Below are 23,360 nucleotides of genomic sequence, written 5' to 3'. Positions count from 1 at the left end.
GTGCCCCCCACACCTACCCTCCATTCAGGCATGATGGGAAAGTGTCTTGTCCTGAGGATTCACAGTGAGGCTTAATTAAAGCTGGGCTCATTTTAAACATATCTCATTAAACAAAGGCCTAAACCCATGCCAAAGGCTCTGCATCAGGTGAAAATAAGAGTTTTTTCGAAACGAAGCCAATCGTAGTCTCATTTCACACAGAAAAGATAGAGTCAATGCAACAAGCTAAGCCGCCCCTTTTCCCACCAAGTGCCACCCCGCTTGTTCAGAAAAGAGAAGGCTGAAGGCGAACATTAAAAGTGAACAATGCACTTATTTGCACTCACTGTAAACCTAAAAACTTTAATTACTCAGGAATAATATTTTCAAGAGGCACACAAGGAATGAGGGTCTTAAAATAGCACAAAATTGTAAAAAATGCTAGCTTTCAGGTATTGCAACTTGAGGTACCGTATTTACTCGCATAATCCTCGCACTTTTTTTGGCGGAAAACCAATGCAAAGTTGGGGGGTGCGAGAATTACGCGGGGAAAACTTTTTACTAAAACTTAGAGCGAGAAAGAAAACGAAGCGGCCGCAAATCGGGATTCTCACACCAGCACCTAACATCAAGCTTTGAGAAGAACTAATTAAAACCTACCTCAACAATAAAAGCATAGGTTCAACACAAGACGAGATTTATTTGAGACACAAAATGTGCGAGCAAATAGCATTGGTCGTTCGACAGAAGTCCTCAAAAGGTAAGCGTAGGACGTCAGTTTTAAGTTGATGGCGATTTAACAGAATCGTTCGCAGTTTCCTTCTGAGGAAATAAAGTTTACCATCAATCCCAGTTTTAGGCACACGGCAGTCCCAAAGCGTCTTGGTGGCTTTCAGCCGCTGTCACCAGTAGCAAACACAAAACTCGTAGACTCCAAAGGGCCTTTCAGCGGCCCTGTTGCCGTTGTTTAGTGCATGATCTATCACTTTTAACATAAAAGCAGCCGTGTAGCTTCCGTATCACTCAATAACATGACAAGATTACTGACAACGTATAAAACATGCCGCAACGCGCACTTGCCACTTTGGCTTGACTTGGATTAGATTGAATCTCCGTGCAATAATATTATGCTTGATGCTTAAGAGATCGCGCCAGACGGCACACGCTATATTCATCAGTGGTTGTAACGAGCAGACATTATTGCGGCAGTTTTCAGGGGTGCGATAATTACTCGAAGAAAAAAAGAAATCGTATTTTTGTTGGGCAATGCGGGGGGTGCGAGAATTAGGCGAGTGTGAGCATTACGCGTGTAAATACGGTATATATAGTACAAAGTATTCTTTGGAAAAAATCTTATACCATGACAGAATACCATTTCATTTAGTTGAAAGCTGAATAGATGAAACTACAAATGTTTTTAAAACTTTAAACACACTTTTTTGGCATGGTTATTTTTGTGAAGTAAATCTGCCTTACGGAAGCTTTGAGAAGGTTTCTGTGAAGATATTTAAACAAACATTGTACCATTCTTTTCTGCAGCACCTGAACTGCAGGCTAAAGCTTTTCTTTTTCTCTCATACTTGATAGAATTGTAATTATAGAATAAATATCAGCTCAATAAAGGATGCTCACTTTTACCTTCCCAGTTTAAAAGTTATTTCTGATCAAATAGCCGTTTTGACGTCTTGTTTGCTTCAGCCAGTGGGATGGACCAATTAGAGAAACTGTACTTCCTTTACTGCGAGTTACCGTAACGACCCGTAAGAAGTTACCTCTGTGGAAATTTGTCACTACGCTTCTAAATGAGATATTTGAAATCTGTTTTCAGATTTGAAATCTTTATTTGATGATACATGCGCACGGCAATTTTCACAATATGATAATAAAAACTTTTTTTAAGACCCTCTTTTTCCTTTAAGCCATTCTAGAGCATTTCCTGAGAAATTGAAAGAAAGAAACAGCTGTTGTGCATTATGAAGTGTAAATGCATTCGTCAACTTACAGCGCTACACAGACTAACTTGACTCGTGCGATCAGGCTAGCAACCGACAACCACATTTGCCACTGTTTTTGTGGCACTAGACAGGCTCACTCCGTGAAAACATTTGAGATTTGTAACTAAAGAGATTTGATTGCGTTCGTTCCCTCAGTGCTATGGCAATGCAATTGTATGGCAACTGCCCCTTGAAAATACCTAAAAAACTAGGCTTGTGCGAGTATTCAAATGCTTCCAATGAACAGTAGAGTATTCGAATTCACTTCGAAATATTCGATGATTTAAATTCGAATCGAAGTATTCGACATGAACGAATAGGTGTGTATACTGACCCGCATGTAACCAACCGCCTGTAAATGTAATTCCACGGCAGTATAGTGGTTCTAAGCCATGAAAACAGCTATCCAAACAAAATTTGCTTTGCTGCGAATCCCCACTCCAAATTTAAATGGGCCCAGCAACACTTTTTCAGCATGACCAGCAATCGCTACAGATTGATAGTCAAGGCTGCTGAAAATACGCGAGATAAATATAGCGCAGCATGTGACTTAGAATTAACAATGAATTCTTAAAGTCAGATCAAATCGTTCTCTTTTCTTGGCAAATAAATCAATCATCACTAGCCACTGTACAAGCCATTGGCTGATTTGAGCATTGGGCGTTACTGGGGCTGCTGCGGGTGGCCGAGACATGTCCACACGTGCATGCCCGATCGCATTGAAAAGCCGCATATTCAAAGAAAAAAAAGAAAGAGAAACAGTGCTCAAGGTTACGAGACACACTAGACATATTTTCTTTCCCTATGTCATTTCTCCCGGCTTTGCTTCAAGATATTTCGTCGTGACGAGAAGAGAGAATGCAATTGCAGCATTTAGCAAATCTTTGCGACTCCGCTCATACTGGACAGATTCTAAAAATTTTTGCGGCGGTTAATTCATATGGCAATAAGCCTCTATAGTGAAGCCATTCCATGGTTACTTGAAAAACTGTCACAGGGTCCCTTTAAATGAACGTATCCTCAAATCGATTGATCATTTCCTAAGCTTAAAAGCTTGTTTTGCCGGCTTATACACTGTGTAATAAATAATGTTACGTCTTTTACAGGTTGTCACTTGCATCCTACTGAAAATCAAATTCTCCTACTTCTCGAAGTTGCTCTGCTACTTCTTGAAGTTGAAGACCAGTCTGCCCATAATATATATTCTACTCGAATTCGATTCTAAATTGAATTATTCGACCAAAATCACTATTCGCTTCGAAACTAAAATTCACTATTCGCACGAACCTACTCAAAACAAATCTGTCACACTAACATCAAAAAAGTTCAAACAGCAAGCCTGACACTTATTACGAGACACTCCCTCACCTTACAAAACTCTTCAAACGCACACATGATGTTTCCGAGGGTGTCGAGCCCAGGTCCCATGATCTGCAACCACACCGTGCCAGTGGGGGTAACGTGGCACATATAGCACCGTCCTATACAGCCTCTCTCGGGCAGCCTCGGTGTCATCAAGCTTAGAAACACTGCATGGTTCAAGTTGATTTCCCCAGGTCCCCACGTGTCGAACAGGATTACAGAGACGGGATTTTCCCTACAAAGCATGAACGAGGGAAACAAAAAAAGGCTGTCACATTAATTCACAAAAATGAGGTGAGATACAAGTCCCACCAATTCATTTACTAGTGCAGTCAACGTACTATTTTTCAGACTCCCAGGATACCACGAAATCATCAAAAAATAAATCGAGGTCATGCCTTTTTGCTTTGCCCAAGTCAAATTGCCACAGCATCCGAAGTAGCCTCAAGGACGGAGTTTATTGGGATAGTACAAATTACACACAAAGGAAACAACTTCAAATCTAGCTGCTAAAGATGGCAGCGCTCGGCCCGTTGCTACAGTGCCTAGAATACTTCGATGTGATTACCGCCAAGCGGCGCGTATGAGAACCGCATACACATCAGCCCGCCTCGAGAAATGTATGTTTGCATACTCGACTGCGCGTGTCGTGCGGGCGTTTCGTGTTTTTTTTTCGCTTAAATCATTCCTTGAGTAGTGACGATGACCTGACGACAGAGTCGCTGCTTTGAGCTCCATTGCAAGAGCGGGTATAAATCATGCAAAGAGAAACAGAACAATGTCCCTGCTGGGGCCAAAAGTGGTGAGGGAAGGAAGACTGGACCCTTCATAAACCCCTCCCACTAAAAAAGTTGTTTTAGTACCGTGTGCCCAAGGAAGCGAATGTGTTTGAACAGTGGCAGCACAACATTCCGAGAGTAAACTAGATGCCCAAGCTTGCCTCCCAAATATTTTAGCACCACATCGTGAAATCAACCCCGTGGTGGCACTGATGCTTTGATTCAAGCAAGAAAAAAAATATGGCGAGTAGCCACTCGAGCAACGATGCAGCATAGCGAGGTCCACGATAGAACTGGCTACGAATACCCAAGATTTTAGCATTCCACATCACCTTGAAGAGTTTCACCGGCTTCAAACCTTTCTTATCGATTTTTCTCACAACTTATATTTTCAGTATTTTTCGGTACACAAACAGTCATGACCATTTTGCTAATGCAAATTTTCATTAAGCTAAATATGTGTATGTCCAACAAACCACAGAAAGCAAAATCGTGACATGCATTATTATGGCTGCCTGTTATACGAAGGTTGCCCCTAGTGCTAGTGCACATATTTTTGGTTGTGAAATCACAATGTTTTGTTCGTTGGATCTCATTTGTTTTGATTCACTGCAGAGGCCAAACCTTCTTTTGTGTCCCCTACACTGAATTCACTTTTCTTAACGATTAGTACTTATTGAGAGAGAGAAAAAAAATTGTTACATTTTTATGAGTGTAGGGCCTTCTTATTATAATGTTTGACTATGAAAAATTAAAAAAAGTGCTTTATAATGCTCACATGAGCCTAAAGAGATCTGCCTTATAATATCGTCTTGGGAACACCGGTTCCTAGCGCTTTTTAAATCTTTCTTTTCGACACTTGGCGTCGTACCTTAAATCGGGTGAAATAAGTGCCCTGGACAAGCTGGACAAGCTGCAACTTTGCAATTAATTTATTGTTTCATAGTCGATAACTTCCGTAATGTGTTGATAGCGGATGCTTGGTTTGCCAAATAAAGACGTCACCCAAAAAAAACATACAAACAAAAGCTGCGATTGGAGTTGGAACTGAAATAGTTGCCTTATCCACATGCTATGCAAGCCATGGTTAAATGCAATATTCAAACACGGCTAGTAGCAACGAAAGTAAACAAAAACTTAACGAAATTTAAAATTTACATTGCAAAGACACGCACAGTTCGTAATTAAAGATACTACAAGCACGCACAAGTCGCAGAAAAAAATAGTACACTCAGCCGATTTGCATCGCAGAGAGCAGATAACTTGCTGCGAGTGGAATGCAAGCAGGTGTCAGCGCCACCTGAATATCTTTTTTCGGCGCATCGCAGAGCGGCATTTGAGCCGGCAGCGCGATCTGCACACTTCCCTATTCTAGACACTATAGCTATAACGCTACTGGTGCGCGCGCTAACTTCAAACAAGTTTCAATCTTTTGCGGGCATTTCGCTGCTGCTGGAATGTTTTGAAGGATCACTTTATCACATTTCCCGACCGAATTTAGTGTTACTAATCTGAGAGTAGGTGCTCAGAAGTGTCCCGAAAATAGGTTTTGCTGAAAATCAATTTTTTGGCCATTTTTGGTCGTTCTAAGACAGTTCTCCACTGCAGCCTCACCTCTGTAGGATCTCAGCAACTAAAGTCTTCCCCAGAAGCAATTCCTTGAGGATGTCGACAGCACCATCGCAGTACGCGTACTCGGCAAGCCCATCCAGCTCACATTCAACAGCCTGCAAGGAATGCAAAAGCTTTCTCAGTTTAGGAAAAATATATAAAAAGGCATCAAATGCCTCATGTTTCACAAACTACACATTGTAATGAAAAACTAATTATGTACTAGAAACAAGCCTCACACAAGTATACAACGTCGCTAGGCTTCAACCATATTGACCAAATGTTGGAAACATTCATCAAAAAGCAGCCTCTCCACTTGGCAGATTAGCAAATGTGTAGAACTCTAAGAGAGCTGTGCAAGGAATTTGCAGCAACTACACCAACCACTGCAATACGTTGCACGTGCTTGACCACACAATTAGCTGCCTGGTTACAAGGGTACAAGAAATAAACTTGGGGGCAGTGCAGACTTCATGATGCCTTTCGACTACTGGAGTCGAAAGCAGAAAGCATGAAAAATTGATTTTCATACTTTCGATTGTTATTTAAAAGCGAAGACAGACAGACAGACAAAGAACTTTATTCAGGTCCTGAGGAACTGCATTGTAACGGCCCCGTTTAGGGGGAATCCGTAGCAGTCGCGGGCCGCTCCCACGTAGGGACCGGAAGACCGTGGCCCTCCGCCCTCTCGCAGGCCCTCTGGACAGCCCGAAGTTGAACCAAGAGGTCGCCGCTGTTAAGGGCTTCCTCCCAGTCCTCTTCTTTGTTGAACTCTGCGTCACGTAACGCAGGATATTGCCAGAGCATATGAGGTAATGAGCAATACGCCTCTCCGCAGTCCGGACAATGCGGCTCGATGTTGGGCGAAAAATGACTGAACCTGCCTCGCGAAGGGAAAGACCCCGTTTGGAGCATCCTGTAGGCCAATGATTGCGGTCGCGTAAGTTTAGGATGAGGAAGTAGAAAAGCCCTCCGAGATAGATGATAATGAGTCAAGATCTCGTGGAAAGTGAGTAGCGAGTCCATGTATCTTCCGGCGTCCCCGCCTGCGAATCCGCCGGGACCGCCGCGGTGAGCGATACCTCGCGCACGGTCATGGGCAAACTCATTGGCGTTGGGGACATCAGGATGTACGTTGGCCCCCATGTGGGCCGGGAACCATGTTATGGTGTGAAACCCGGCAGCCCCCTCACAGCCGAGGATGGTCGCTGCCTCACGTGAGATCGAGCCCGAGGCGAAAGCCCTAGCTGCGGAACGCGAATCTGTAAAGACATTAGGACGCGATGGATCCTTCATTGCTATGGCGATGGCGATTTGCTCAGCCACCATTGCCGAAACCGTTCTAACCGAGGCAGAGCATAGGAGTGTGCCACTATGATAGACCGAGACCACTGCAAAGCGATCCTAACGCCCGTACTGGGCTGCATCGACAAAGGTCGCGAGATGCGGTCTGTTTGCAACTGATTTTAATAAGGAACGGGCCCGAGCTATGCGGCGCCCCACATTGTATTGTGGGTGGAAATTTCTTGGAAGTGGAGCTACCGAAAACGTGCCTCTGATCGAGGGTGGTAGTGTTACATTACGCTGGTTAGTCTCCGTAGGACCGCAGCCTACGGATTCCAGGAAGCGCCTACCAGCCCTCGAGGACGATAGTCGCACGACCTGAGCCATCTGCTGGGCCTCGATCACCTCCGAGAGGGAGTTATGCATGCCCAATTGTAGGAGCTTCTCGGTGCTAGTGTGGATAGGCAAGCCTAGAACTCGCTTTATGCTTTTACGCATTAGTGTATCAATTCTTGCCTCTTCTCTTTTGGACCAGCGCAACGCCGAAGCAACATAATTAATGTGGCTCATGAGAAATGCATGATAGAGCTGAAGGAGATTGCTCTCGCTCAGCCCACCCCTGCGGTTCGAGACCCTGAGTATGAGCCTAAGCATGTTCTCCGTCTTGGAGGTGATGCGGGCTATAGTTCGTGAGTTGCCCCCCTTGGACTCTAGCAGGAGTCCGAGGACCCTGATGGAGTCCACTCTGGGTATTTTCTGCCCATCCCGTGTGTATAAAGCTATGGGAATCTGTTCTAAAGGAGTGAGGTTCCTCAGTCCTTGTCGGGTGGGTCTGTATAGTAGTAACTCAGACTTTGCCGATGACAGGCTCAGGCCCGAACCGACTAGAAAGTTCTCCGTGATGTCTAATGCCTCTTGAAGCGCCTGCTCTACTTCGGCGTCGGACCCTCCCATGCACCACACGGTGATATCGTCCGCGTAGGGAGCATGGTTAACCCCGCGCACCGTAGCGAGTCACTCCGAGAGGCCCTTCATGGCAATATTGAAGAGTAGAGGAGAGATAACTGCCCCCTGTGGGGTGCCTCTCGCTCCCAAGGTAAATTCCGTGGATTGGATTTGACCGATCCTTATGGTAGCCCTGCGATCCCTGAGAAAAGACCTAACGTATGCGTGGAACCGTTGTCCTAGACCCATAACCGAAATTGCCTCAAGCACAAACTTGTGCGAGATATTATCAAAAGCTTTGGCTAGGTCTAGAGCTAGGATGCCTCTAGTATCCCTGGTGTTGTTGTCAATGATTTGTCTTTTGATAAGGAGCATCACATCCTGTGTGGATAGTGCAGGTCTGAATCCTACCATATTGTGTGGAAATAGCTCTCTGCTTTCAATGTACTCGGATACCCGATGGTGAATCGCATGTTCGGCCACCTTGCCTACGCAGGACGTAAGCGAGATGGGTCGCATGTTCTCCAAAGCCAGAGGTTTGCCTGGCTTTGGGGTGAGCGCTACCGAAGCTGTCTTCCAGGATTCGGGGACGTGCCCCGTCTCCCAGATTTTGTTGACTTCCTCGGTAAGCTTCTCGATGGATTTGCCATCCAAGTTACGTAAAAGCTTATTTGAGATTCCATCCGGGCCCAGTGCAGAGCGCCCGTTGAGCTCGTGGAGGACCTTCCAGACTTCTGGTTCAGTGAAAGGTGCGTCCAGCTCCGCCACCATTCCACCCCTGTAATGCGGATAGTCCGCATCGCCGGAAGGGCCCAGCAGAAGATAGCTGTCCGCTAACCTCTTTAGGAGGGCCTTTTCGGACACTCCCTTCGCTTTTTGGTTGTGAACGATTCTGTCAATAGCCAATCGCTGATTTCCCTTCGACTGTGACTCATCAAGTAATTGTTTGAGGAGGTTCCATTTGGCCCCCACTCTCATCTGTCCGTCAACCGAAGAACATACTTCATTCCACTGCTGTTTGGAGAGTTCAATAGAGTAGGCTTCGATCTCGCGATTGAGTTGCGCAATTTTCTTTCGAAGTCTGCGATTGAGCCTTTGCGTCCTCCACCGGGACAGGATGGAATTCTTAGCCTCTAAGAGATGCGCGAGGCGTGCATCCATCCGATCAACCCTCAGGTTCGTTTTGACAACCTTGGTCGCAGCATTAGCATCCTCCTTGAGCCTTGCAAAGAGGCTGTCTAAGCTGTCGTATTCATCCTGGTCCTCCTTCCGCAATTTACGAACGGCATCCCAGTCCGTTACTTTAAATTCCTTGGGGGGAGCTGCATTGACTGCTAGGGTAATAGCCACTATGAAGTGGTCGCTACCTAGATTCTCTTGCAAATTTTGCCACCTTGTTCCGGCGACGTTCTTGACGAACCCCAAGTCTGGAGTTGTGTCTCGGACCACCGATGTGCCAATTCTTGTCGGGTATTGCGGGTCCGTAATCAATTCAAGAGAACAGCTAGATACGGCCTTTAGGAGGTTGTTGCCTTTGGGGGACTGCCTGGCGTATCCCCAAGCGTCGTGCGGAGCATTAAAGTCTCCCGCTACCACGATGGGGGCCCCCCTGGCCAGAGCCACCTCTTTTGCCATGATCGAAACGAACCCCTGCCGCTTGTCCGACGGCGAGCTGTACACATTCAGGAGGAATACACTGTTCTTGAGCCAGCTGTTGGGGATTATTTCGAGGATAATGACCTCAGCCTTGCTGTTGCCAAGCTGTAGTTTGTGTTCATGAAAGGAGCACTTTTTTGCGACCAAGGTTGCCAAACCGCGCCTCCCTTGCTCGCCCATTGAGAGGACTCGATAGCCTGGGATAGTTAGCGCATCACCGAGAGTTTCCTGTAACATAATTACGTGCGGTTTGACCGCCTGAGAAGCAATAAAGTGCAGCAGTGGAGTCCTGCGCCTTTTGAAACTGGCACAGTTCCACTGCCACACGACCAGTTCATTAGTGTTGTCCGCCAGAATTACTGTTCTGAGACAGCCAATCTCCTGTCGGGTTGGCTGTTACCGCGCCTGCAGGCGACTGCGCCCTGTTCAGGCCTTTCGGAGGCGAGCTACTCGTAGCTAGCGCTGCCTGTGTACCTTCAAGAGACGACACCCTTTTCAGTAGGGTAGTCATGCTATCAGCCAGTTGTTTAATCGATTGCTGCATGCTTTCCAGAGCCTTGCTGTTGGATTCTGTCTCCATAGCATCCCACTCCCCTTGGGGGGGGGTGAGGCCCTACGTTTTCCCGAGCGCGCCTGCACGTCCCCTGGTGGGGGAATCTGTTGTCTCTCACCCTGCGAGGAGCAATGTTTGCGGAACGACTCAAGGTCAGCCCTCAGCTGTTGAATCTCTGCCTTAAGGCAAGCATTCTCTTGGATCAACTTAGCTACCCTGGGGTCTTCCCTATGCTCTGGCAATGGTACCTGCGTTACCTCTGGTGGCGGCGCCACTGGCTTCGGCTTGGCTCGATCCGCCAAGGTAGGTACTTCCTGGATTCGTACCCGGGAGCAAGAGCGCCCTTTGGTGTGAGCGCGGCCCCTGGAGCGGTCGCGCCGGCGGCCAGCCGGCGTGACGGAACGCCCCTGCCTGGGAGCACTTGCCACGCTGGAATCCCTTGACCGGTCCTCTTCGGCCAGCTGTTGCTGAGACTTATTGACGCGCTTTCGGCGCCGTCGTCTTCTCCGTCGCACGATGTAAGGAACTTGAAAGCGTTCTTTGCATGTTCTGTCCGCCGTCGAATGTGGGCCTCCGCAAAGGGCACATTTCGGCGAGCACTGGTGATCGTCGGGTGGAGACACAAGCCCACAGCCCCTGCACACCCTCTTGTTGGGGTTGGGGCAAACATCGGCCCTGTGACCAAGTCCTCCACACGCGTAGCACACGTCAGTTTGGCGCTTGTAGAGCGTGCAGCGCAGCATGCTGACGCCGCATATGACATAGTTTGGTACCTTCATGCCGTCGAAAAGCACTACCACAGTGGTGGTGTTCTTAATCGTTTTGGCTTCTAGGGCCTTCGGATTTCGCTGGTTGACGATCATCGTTTGGAGCTGGGCCTCGCTGATGTCAGTGTCCACTCCTCGTATGACTCCTTTACAGGTGTTATCGGGGGCCGCGACATATGCCGCCACATGGTACATTCCTTCGCTTATCCGAATCTGTTGGATCGCGGAGTAGGCGTTTGCGTTCTTCTTCTCCGGTGTGGAAACTACGAGAATGTTCTTGGCGATGTTTGGGCAAACGATGTCCCTTTCCGTCTCTGCCGGGGCAAGAGCAGCCGCCATGGCAATAGCCTGTGCGAGCCTAATTTGACTTACTTTTCTGACGTCAAGTCCGTCCCTCGGCCTGACGATAATTCGTATGTGGTCCCTCGGCAGCCGGGGGAGCCTCGATGCAGCTGCGAGGCGCTTCATTGCACCTTGCGGGGCAGCCGTGCGGCGGCCTCCCTTCGAGCCCACATGCGATGCGTTGCCCGCGGAAACTGGCGTTTCTACACGAGCTTTCTTGTTCCTGCCCAGAGCTGTCGTCCAACCCGGGCGATTGGCTTCTTCGTGAGAGATTTCCTCTCCTTCCACCATCTCTACTTCGGGCATGTTGCCCCTTTTCTCCCGCCCCTCGCCGTCGACGTTAGGCTGAGCCCGGTAGGGTTAGCCGAGCCGCGGCGCGTTCCACAAGAAAAGTTCAAATAATTCGGCAAAAGGACCACTCACCGAAAAAAGTCTGGTATCGACGTGATCCTCAGAAGAAACTGCGTCGAATGAAATGCAGCTCAAGCACAGGCACCACAAAAATCCTAACGAAAACATTAACAGAAACGGGAGCCGATCTTCTCGCAACCGCACTGGTCGGCGCCCCTGCGTCTCCCCCCTTAAGCGAAGAGAAATGCGACGCCCGTGTCCAATGGACAGGAAAAATTGAGCAAAGAAAGCAGGGGGGGGGGGGGGAGGCATTGTCAACTAGTATACCCCTCTACCTTGTACTCTCAACACACAGACGGTACAAAAAATGCTTCGCTATCTAGAGCGGCCATCGCAAAGAGGTCACACCATTGTCGTGCCATTTCGAAGGTCCATTCATACGTGTCGTTCGTGCTGTACAGATAGAATCACACTGGTCTAGAGAAGTGGAGCGCGTACCTGTCGACACTGTTGTTAGCCGCGGCTTTTATCTAATGTTAACTACAAGCTTCCCGTTGATGCTTACATTACAGCACAACGGCCTAACACGCAGTACGACTATGTTTGGTAGCAATACGGTGTCTCTTTACATATTTCTCAAGAAAACACCAGCTGGAGCGGCCGGCTGGGCACACTAGACAAGTCCGATACCATCTGTAATTGCATCGGCGTGCAAGAGATGTTTCAGGGGTCTCTATTCACCCAAGTCGCGGATATGAACACCGCACGTGCAGGAAGTTTTTGAGAGTGTGCGGACCTTGCAAATGGCAACACCACCGCTAGCACTTCTCACGGAAGACGTCAAGGCCTTATTACTTGCTATAACAATAGAATTTATCGGTATCGCATTCACTCCTAAGAGCGGATGGGAAACTAAGAAATTGTATTAGTTTAGATCCGATATCGTGTAACTCAAAAGAACGCTCGCTAAAGAGACAATGACCACTCTAGTTGCCAAAGCTTTCGTGCTGTTGGTTATCTAAACCAAAGGAGATGTTAGCAGCACAGAAAGTTAATGAGCACTCTCATTATGTCTCAAGATAGCGCGCACCAGCTACTTCAAGTGACGAAGCAGTCTCCCCTCCACCACCCCCTTCAGAATAAAGCTATAAATGCTATGCCGTGTAGTTCAATTTTTTTTTTAAGCGTCAGCTATTGAACCTAGAAAGCGAGAGGCGGACATGTAATTAGACGTAGCCGCTTCACAGGCCTTCTGTATGATAATCCATGCATTAAGTTTACTAGAAGAAAAGTGTCAACATGTTCTTACCATTTACGTGTTCTTCTGCGGACGCGAAGCATGAAAAATTAGATTGCGGTGCCCAGGCATAGACGTGACTAACGTTGTGGCGGCACTCGTGCAGTTATTAGTGAGAATTGCTTTATTACATGCCATGCAACTCTCTAAACGAAGCTTTCCTGGAACGGACAACATTTGCCAATGAATAACCGCCACAGTTTCACGCTACCGATTAGACTGCATCAGCACCAAACATAGCATCGTAGATTTTAGGACGGACGTGCAACCCCAGTTTATTCAGCGAAGTTAATAGGTACGCGATTGTAACTTTGGTGGCCCTAAGAACAAGGTGTACATGTAATGACGCACCAGCGTGGCTAATGCCAGTCATAGACGCTCCCAAACCCAACTTTAGCACAGTGTGGCGCAATTTCCGTTGATATCAAGATGGAGCAGTAAATCTGATTTGGCACACTTTGGCACCGTTGGGGCAGGAGTGGGATCACTGGGCTTCGTTTATTATTTATTACTGTGTTACGGTTTTGTTTCGAAGAAAAGAACAAACCCTTTTGAACGTCGTGACCCGATTTGAAATGGTAAGCCTAAAGGAATAAAATAGTGAAGCGCAACCGCTGAGCATTTTCCAATTGTCAAAATAAGATCGTGCTAAAGTTTTATTGTTAAAATGTGGTAGCAGTTTATTCATAAGCATATTTATGATGAACTTGCAAAATCGAGCACTAATCTAATTAGTCTAAATACTTTACTTGAAAGCCTAGTTTTTATCAAGCTGAGCCCAATAAATGCTTTTTCTTGTTCCTTTCCTTCCAGTTAAAAATATACCTCATTCGGTGTTTTCAAGCAATATACGTGGGCCTACTTGGCATGTTAGTAGTATTTGGTTTTTGGGGGGCATGAGACGAAGTCCTGATAAGATGAAAAAATTATTGTGGTCCCTTCAAGTTCGTCTTAAAGGGAGTCTACTGTAGTACTGTATTTACTCGCGTAATGATCGCACCCCTAAATTTTGTTGTCTAAATTAGACTTTTCTTTTTTCCCCCCGTAATGATCGCACCCTGAACTTGCCACATCGACATGTCATGTGCCAAGTCTAGCTGAACGCGCCTATCATTGTTTCTGTGATCTGAAAGCGGGCATCACTATGCTAATGCCGTAAATATACTGATTTAAATGAAAGCATTCCTTATTTAGATAGAAGAAACTGTTTTCACGCGTATGATGAACTCACAACCTCCATAACTGACGCAAAGAAGAAAAATAAAGCGGTGGCTTCACTCTGTCAGCCGCCATGTTTGCTTTGACATCCCGCACTGTTACAGCGGCGGCCGCCTGTTGGTCGACCTGTGTTCAACCCGCAGCAATGTTTTTTTTTTTTTTTTTTTCGAGAACACTTTTTTTTTGGTGTGCTTTGTGGTCGTCTGTTGAAGCACCGTTTCACCATGGGGCAGTATGCGAGCTTTACTGTCACGTTCAAGCTGAAGGCGCTTGACTACGCGCTAGAGCACGGCCACCGCGCTGCTGGCAGACATTGCGGCGTCGACGAAATTTGAATTCGATATTGGAAAAACAGCGCGACATGCTCATGGCTACTAACAGCACGCGATGGGCTTTCCGTGGACCTAAATTTGGCAAGTTCCCCGACATTAAAAAGGCAGTCCTCGAATACATGAAGGACATTGCAAGGACGGTTATGCAGTGTCATTAGACTGATACGAACGCAGGCATGCAGTTTCCCGGAGGCTGGGAATAGCCACAAAGGACTTCCGCGCCGGTTTCGGCTGGACGACACGCTTCATGGGGCGGAATGGACTGTCGATGGCGTTTCCAACGCGCTCGACGGAATGGAAGATGACCCTCTGTGGGACAATGAAGACACTGCCGGTTTCTACAGGGAATCGTGCGGCGACGACACTGATGCCAGTGATGCTTCGGAGTTTGAATGAACGTTAGGGGGTCAGAGAGGTAAAAAATAAAAGGGCAGTGTGCCATCCATCTAGCTCCTGCGAAATGCGTGCATTTTATTACAAAGGTAAGCCTTAATTTACTATTATTTTTGGTTATGTTCATGATAGCTACAGTTAGAATTCTGATTAGCGACTTTTTTGCGTTTCCGGTGCTCAGAATATTTCTTCACAGAAAATTTACCCTGCGTAATGATCGCATCCCGAAGTTGGAGTCAATATTATGAAGAAAAAAAAAGTGCGATCATTATGCGAGCATATGAGGTACTTGATCTTTACACACTCCTTTTACAACACACCCAAAGCCTCTTCACTATGGAGGTCTGCTGTAATGAGGTTATATTGTACCACAAAAAGTGGGAAGACTCTGGAGAGAGTGCATTCCATAGCTGTGTAGATCACGATGGCGGCTTTATGTGTGTTTCTGCATGTTTTGATTTGCTGGGAAAGCACACTAGTAGGATTGCATTTAATCGGCCGCTGCACACAAGGTATGCTTCACGTAGATCCAACTTTGTGTGCTTAGGATCTTCATAGCCATTTTTAAATAACACAGACATTCAAGCAAATTTACATGCAATTGCTGCTCGGATGAAAATATAATATGGGCTTTTACGTCCCGGAACCATATGATGCAATTATGGGGGCCGTCGTAGTGAAGGGCTCCAGAAATTTCGATTATCTCACATTCTTAAACATGCGCTGATATCGCACAGTACACTGGCCTCAACCATTAAGTGCGATACGAGTCGCGAACACTGTGTAGCGGCACTCCCTCTGTACCTGATGGGCGAGCTCTGCGAAGTGCTCAGGAAGCTCCCACAGATCTTCTTCACAGATGGGGAGGCTGTTTCCCTCATCAACGAAGCAGCACTCCACCTGTAAAAGATCAACAAGACACTTGCACCACACATGAGCTCAAGGTTTCCTGGACCAGGGCTTGGAAGGGACCAACAAAACCGAACAAGTGATTTAGTGGGTCATATTTAAAAAGGCATAAAAGAAAGCCACATAAACTATTGCTTTATTATACAGCCATCGTTGAATTCTAATGCAGACGCAGTTCTCATAGGTTCGTAATGAAAAACAATGTGCAGCAAATTTTACGATGCCAGAAAGGCAAAAACAAAAATGTACCATGTCTTAAGCTCCGACAGGAATAAGACAGTATGCAAAACTTCGCAGGAAGCTTACTAGTAAATTAAATTTAGAGCAAGCTTTTAAAAAAATTAATATTCTATACAAGATTTTGTTTTCCCACAATCATTGAAAATAAAGCTGTCCCTAGCAATGGGCAAACAGTTTCGCATAATATTGTAATGCAAAGGCCCTCAAAGCAACTGGTGTTATCAATTTATGAAGGTCAACGGGCCTCAATGAAAGTCGCCAAATATGCTGAATGTGACATAATTAGAGGCTTGAAAGATGCACAGAAAGTAGTGTACATATTAATTTACTAGATGAACACAAACCACTCACTCGGCTTACCACAGTTACAGGCTACATTTTGTGCGACTTCAACCAGCGTAAAACATGAATGAAATAATGGTATGCCAAAAAGCGTGTGCAAAAAGAATGGGTGCAAGATGAGTGCCATGTGGCAGCCTACCAGCAGTTTCTTCTATTTTCTTTTTTTCCAAAAGCTCTCTCTCACCTTGCCTTCCTCGGCGTTCCTGAGTGGCTCCACTCGCAGCCATCGACCGTGGTAACAGGTGGCATACAGCTTGGCCACCTCAGGAGAATTGGCGACTTTCGTGGAAGATGCCCCACTTGTGAAGAATGCAGTCATCTCCTGAAGTAGTTTGGTGTACGCCTCCTGCAAAATTTATACCAAGGCATAGTACACTAGACTCTCGGTAAACTTAAAATAACTGCCGCTGAAATGGCACTACCTCCTGCAAGATTGCTTTCTGTTGATCTCTCAGTAAACAGAACTCCTGTTAAATAGAACACATTTTCCCCATCCCTTCAGGTTCCATTTACCGAGAGTCTCCTATATCTAAAGATGTCGGATCAATGACTTTTTCAAAGTGCCACACTCGCATGCCCTGGCTTTAGAAACAATTTAGAAACTTTAAAAACAATGACCACTAGTTCCATTGTGTAAACGTTAACACCTGTTTACTTAAATATACGTGTGTACTTAGGCTTAGGCACCTAGGCTGCTTTAATAATTGCTTATATTTAAGCAATTATAAAAGCAGCCTAGGTGGTCACAATTCATCGAGGTTCCCACACTATCACTTCTGGCTCAAAAGACTTGGGGGCGTCTTGAACTACAAAGCGATTCTCAATATCTCGCTTGCTTCCGTTGCCTTCCTAGAAAACTGTGTTCTCACCATTTTTCGATCAAAAATGCTGTGTTGTGCTGATAGCTGCACCACCATGACCGAGGTGCACCGGGTGCTTAGTAACGCGAAGGAATTGTGCCAGATAGATGATTACTGATGGGCGATAGAAAGACGCTCCAAATTCGTCTTTTTGTTTACAGAGCCACAAATCCGTAAGGCGAGGGCACGTTTTGCCACATCGCGACCCCCTTCGGTGCACTGGCTGCCAACGTCAGTGAACTGACGTTGGGAAAAGAGCGAGATGGCAGCGACGGTGTAACATATTGCATTAGACATTGCAACGCAAGTGCGATGCACGTACGACAGATTTTCAAAGGTGCTGTCGGGAACGCAGCAGAACTACGCATTAATCCGTCCGTCACTTTACATGTGCCGCCGTTAGCAACGAAAAACTATGTGATGACGCCATTGTACGTTACCGAAAGTGCATTGCCTTTTCTATGCTTGCCATTGCACGAAAAAATGCTTCAGCTCATTTGCATGACTATATCTGCTACCATGAAATCATTCCATAACTATGAAGAGAGTATACATGCTGAAGTAGCGGCACAGCTGACGGACGACTCATTAGGCTTCAACTTGTGGGCATATGTTTGTACAGCGATTTATTAGAGAGAACTGGCATGGTTATACCTGAAACGCATTAACATCGTACGTCAGGCTGAGCGCACCCTTAGCTAGTCGCATGCAAGTGCATCGCCTACTAAGCTCCCTTGGCTCCGTGCCCTATGTAAAGAGATATTTTTATTTTCTTCGTGCTCGCTCAGCACAGGACCGAGGAAAGGTAAGAACACAATTTTGCCAGGCCGACAGGACGGCGGCGATTGCCTTCGTTTCCACAAGATACGCACTTGCAGTCCCACGCAGAAGGGCACGGCAGCGGACAGCGTAGTCGGTATGCTTACATGAACCATAACAGCGCTAAACCACTAAGCCACACTTTAGATTGATTGACATGTTTAGTGTTGGTAGGTTTGTCCCGATGACGTGCCACCACATTAGTTGATAGCTATCATCACACTCCCGTGAATTTTCATGCACGCATCCCCGTACTCACGCTGAAGTCGTAGTAATCACTGCATCATCTACTGAGGCTCTTATTGCAAATGCCTGAAATCATAAGTTCTTCCCAGTTACGTATGCGAACGAATATTCGTGAACATCGAATATTTGAGGAATACTTCAGTTAGTTCGAATATCAAAATTTTCAATATGTGGTTATCGAATAAAATACGAATATTACAAATGGAATATTCAATAAATAATCAAAACTTTTGAATATTTGCACACCCTTACCATTTTCCTATGAAGCAACCATAGATAAGGAGGACAGGCACCACAAGGCAAAACTGAGCTTTTGAACAACATTTAAATTTTTAATTCTCACGGTGTCTCAATATTCACGCGAGATTTGCATTAAGTGATTTGTGCATGTGCAGCAAAAGCGTGCACTTAGTATTTGTTGCAAAAGTAGGCACTGCACAACTCAAATGTTTGGTTATGGTCAATAGTAAGAATCACATCCATAAGCTTGCATCGAGCCTCACAAAAAACAAGTAGGTGGGACAATTATAAGAGTAAATTAGAATGTTTCACCAAATAACACAAACAGACTTGAACTGCTGTTTGAATGTAATAAAGCCTTTGGACAAGAAATGCAATTAATGCACTATAATACAGTACGCATCATGAAAGGACCAGTAAAACTTGTACTGTTTAGCAAGTGTGACATGAACAGGGGCACAGAACTGAAGTACAAAATTGACCATATCGATAGATATGTGGGGTTTAACGTCCCAAAACCACCATATGATTATGAGAGACGCTGTAGAAGAGGGTTCAGAAAATTTTGACCACCTGGTATTCTTAAAGTGCAACCAAATCTGAGCACACGGGCCTACAACAATTTCGCCTCCATCAAAAATGCAGCCGACGAGCGGACGCTGCCACCATCCTTGGCCCCCCGGGTGCCATGCCCAGATGTACCCTTCCCCTCCCTCCAAACCAAAAACAAAGAAAACTACTTTTGCGTTGGCAGCGCCACACTTTTAGTGTCACATGTGGAGCCGTGCTGCATATAGAAGGCGCTTTACCAAATGGTTTCATTACTGCATGGTTCCACTGAACGCGTATGGTGTGGCCCCAGATGACGTTCAGTACTGATTTTTTATGAGGACATCCGGGTGATCACTACCAAAGTGATGTCAGATTAGGTGCTCATGGAGACTGTTTGAGACCACGGTGACGACGGATTTTTGGAGGTCTACACATCCTGCGCTTCCGCCTGGCACTGCACCGCACAAATTGACGGGACCACAACTTTTGAGATTAGTCGATTAGCTCTGGTAACATGACGGCACCTTGAATACAATGCAATGGACGCGATAGAAACAAATTGTAATGTTCTATGAAGAAAGGCTGGCAGCTACCTCTTTTGGTTCCAATATTGCGGATCTCCTACAAAACGCTGGTGTAAGCAAGTACGGTCACCGCTCCAGGGAAAAGTGCTCTTTTCACACAAACTCTTCGCGTTGAAAGAGCACCGATTCTTGCCGAAATAGCGCGCTTGCAAGCAATTGCTTGCCCGCGCCATTGAAATTAAAGTTCACTGTTGCTACTCGGGTGACAAGAAATTATTGCTGTAGTCTCCTGAAGTTTGCCATATTGAGGCTTCTATGCATTCAACTTGTTGTCAACATATTACAATTATCTTTAACCTTCGACTTATATGCAAGAGTTAACTTGTGTTTCAACAGACCAGCACTGATAAAATGGCACCATAATTGAACGAAGTAACTACAACTGTCAAGTAGAGCCCACGGCAAGCATGACCTCTCCTGTCGCCCCTTAGCTTCCCGCTACACTGCGGTGCATTTCGCGAGCTATACTCACTTTGTACTCGACAAATCTGAAGTACACCTTGGTAGTGGTTGCCACGCATGAGATGAACACATCCAAATACTCGGAGATGATAGATGGTTCTCCCATGGAGCTGGTGGGTGAGCCTGTCGAGATATCGGAGCTGTGGCCATTTTTCTGCAATTCAGGAAAAACGTTACACACTCGTCGTCTGCCTCAGAACCACTTAAAATATTATACAATGTGTAATACAAGATAACATACCATATAAAAATGCATTGCTTACCACGGGTTCCTGATCGGGTGCACACTTCGTTCTTGTGGATTTAGTCTTAGTGACACTAACAGGGTAAACTATGCACGGGTTTCCCCTGCCAAAAGAAGAGTCGCATGACAATGATTAGTTCTACTCTGGAGCACCTCCTGAAGCATCTCGTTTTTCCTAAAGACTTGGGCAAGTACAAGTCGTTCAGGCACATGTCTGCATAAATACTGTCACGAGGCGTCCTCGTCACCGGTATCCACGGAAAACGAGGGTGCGAAAAACATACTTTATTATTGATGACGTGGATTTGTGCCTCGTACAAAAGAGCAAGCCGAACCAGAGCAGCGGGTACACGCACAGCTGCTGCCAAGCAAAAAACAACCTGCAGCTTATGTGCCACCAGTTTTTAAGCACTGTGTGGTCACACAAGACATGCGCATACGTGTCATCACGTATTACCTGCCTGATGCAATGGGCCCAAGTTTAAAGCTGATCTCAGCCGGCTGTAACCTACTTAAATGAAGTAACTGCTGTCGTTTGACGGCTCCAGCTGCGAAGCCCAGCACAGCACGTGGCAATTCGGGAAACTTTTTTAGACAGACAGTTCACATTCATATGCATGCATTTCACCTTCCTGGGTGACCTGTACAAGTGCCATTAAAGCAGTAGGTCAGCATTTTCCCACACAAAGGCTGTAAACTGCTTATGAGCTCTTTACCATTTTCAAACAAGGAGCACAATATGAACAGTAAAATATATGCCCTCAGAATTCAAAATAAAAAATGTGGAATGAATCTACTCGGAAGAAGCTTTGCTATACATTCAAACCTTAATATAACATAACAAACATGAATATAATTATTTATCAGTTATAATGAAGTAATAAAGAATAGTATGGTCGTAAATACAGTGCCATGAATATACATTTATAACAAAGTTCTGGATGTAACAAAGTACTTTCATGGCAGACATACCATGGTTACGAAATATGAGGGCTCATCAATGGGCATATGAAACTTGCTGACCACACAGCCCGATGATCTCGTCGCCAGTTAAGAGGACACACTGCTCTTAAAGAGGTTTTTATTTCTCTGTTGATTTTGATAAAACTTGGTGAGCTTATGTTCATACAATATAACTTCATTACAATGAATCTGCTTACAACAGACTTTCGGATACAACATACTACCTATTGGCGTCGTTATGACGACTACCCCATTTGTTCCACCGATAGAGCTTTATTTACTACGGATTCGGGTACAATGGACATTGGGTACACAGTAGACTCATTAAATGGAACCTGAAGAGACCAGTAAAATGTGTTCTGTTTAACAGGAGTTCCATTTACTGAGAGATGAGCAGGGCCACACAATGCCAGAACGAAACCCATCTTATCAGAAGCATTTTTTCCATTTAAGCAGCAGTTCCATTGATAAATTTCTATTTACTGAGAGTCTACTGTAAGTGTTCGAGGTATAGCGCATCCAAGACTGGACAAAGAAGAAGACACAGGACACATACACGGCGCTAACTTTCAAACAACATGAATAACCAACAAGCCCGCCGTGCAACCTTAGTCGTCTACTGTAATTGACTACAATGTAAGGCCAGACAGGTGCTTAGGATTCCTATACAGCGAACTTTTCCATTGCGGGCGTCCTAATTTAAATAAATTCCAACTCGCACATTGGCATACTTTTGGGACGGGACCGGTGTGCTGCGGATATCCACGTACAGATTAAAGAACGAAGGTCGCCGATTTGCAGTCGGTTAATGGTTAGTTATGCCTAACCAAGTCGTCAAAAAATCTGCACACAGCATGTTCGGTTTTGCTCTTTGGGGCGCCGAAGCTCGAAATCACCAGCTGCTGCTCCGAGCGGTCGCTGCGCACAAAACTTGGCCGGGTGGTCCGCCGTCGATGCACAATAAATATGCTTATCTACGGTTTTGAGGAGCCAGCGAGCAATGCAATTCATTGCTTTCGACATAGCAGGCTTCATCGCTTTCGCATGTCCGCTAACGCAATGGTCTTGCCCACAAAGTTCAATGCAAAGTTAGGCCTAGCCATGACTTCGTGCAAAAATCTCGGTTTAGATATGCGTGGCCACGGTGCCCAATATTTGAGAGTACGTCATGCTTGATTGCGAGCATAAAGAGTTGTTTTGCGGTCATTTTCGCCCCAAGGTTCGAGCGCTGATAGGCAGCGGGTGCAACGTGACACTATTACAGTGGGCCCAAGACGCCCATGTGCGATGGCTCGCGATGAGTTCGGCGCGCTATAATAGTCTGATAGCTACACTTCTGTTTGCAGCTGCCTTAAAGACATTGTGTCCAGCGAAAACACAACGAGTGCGAGGATGTCAATAAGTAGAGCTGTTTTCAAAGGTTGTGTCGTTTAGGAGATATAACTTTTTTGAATATGCCTTTTTCTTCTGCGACTTCCGCAATAATATTTGCAACCTCAGCAGGCGGAAAAAATTTTTACAGCTTTTCTGCATAGTTTTCAGTGACAATATTTTGGAATCAGATTTTTAAAAATGTGGGTGGGAGGGGCACAGAAACTAAGGGTGATTTTGAGAAAAAATTTTATGCCCCTGTTGAAATTAAATCCGTTCATGACTAGTGATTCTCTCTGCAATCAGATTTGATTCCACATTAATTTGACATGCTGATATACTTTGTAGCACTTAAATTAGACAAAAACTTGCTCCCCAGGACGCACATGAAATAGTGTTTTAAAATTTACACCTTTTACAAGAAAAATAATTGCATATTTGAAATCGGCACACAAACATACGTACACTTTCCAAGTTTTATGAAAATCAAGAAATAGAACTTTTTTAAGTGCCATGTCCTCTCAAAACATCACCAATCAATCACTTGCTGTCATGTCTGATGCCAGCATACTGCGTTGAGTTTTAAATGTTTCGAGCCTATTTTGTCCCGAAACAATAACCCTGATCATCTCTCACCGTTTCTCCTGAATGCTGCTGCATATCTG

General features: G+C 45.6%; 1 protein-coding gene across 6 annotated transcripts in view; it reads right to left on the bottom strand.

Moving 5' to 3' along the window:
* LOC119169603 (uncharacterized) overlaps positions 1–23,360 on the bottom strand; it is a 103,340-nt gene that overhangs the window by 19,780 nt on the left and 60,200 nt on the right. For all 6 annotated transcript variants that reach the window (XM_075887250.1, XM_075887252.1, XM_075887251.1 and 3 more), the window contains 6 exons: positions 20,381–20,465; positions 20,128–20,271; positions 16,539–16,700; positions 15,668–15,763; positions 5,729–5,841; positions 3,342–3,570 (listed from right to left, as the gene is read on the bottom strand). In XM_075887250.1, coding sequence (XP_075743365.1) covers positions 3,342–3,570; positions 5,729–5,841; positions 15,668–15,763; positions 16,539–16,700; positions 20,128–20,271; positions 20,381–20,465 — 829 coding nt within the window. The remainder of the gene's footprint in view (positions 1–3,341; positions 3,571–5,728; positions 5,842–15,667; positions 15,764–16,538; positions 16,701–20,127; positions 20,272–20,380; positions 20,466–23,360) is intronic.

This window comes from Rhipicephalus microplus, chromosome 2 (assembly GCF_043290135.1).
Source record: "Rhipicephalus microplus isolate Deutch F79 chromosome 2, USDA_Rmic, whole genome shotgun sequence".
NCBI lineage: Eukaryota > Metazoa > Arthropoda > Arachnida > Ixodida > Ixodidae > Rhipicephalus > Rhipicephalus microplus.
Note: the sequence above shows the minus strand (reverse complement) of the source record. Positions and strands in the feature narration are given on the sequence as shown.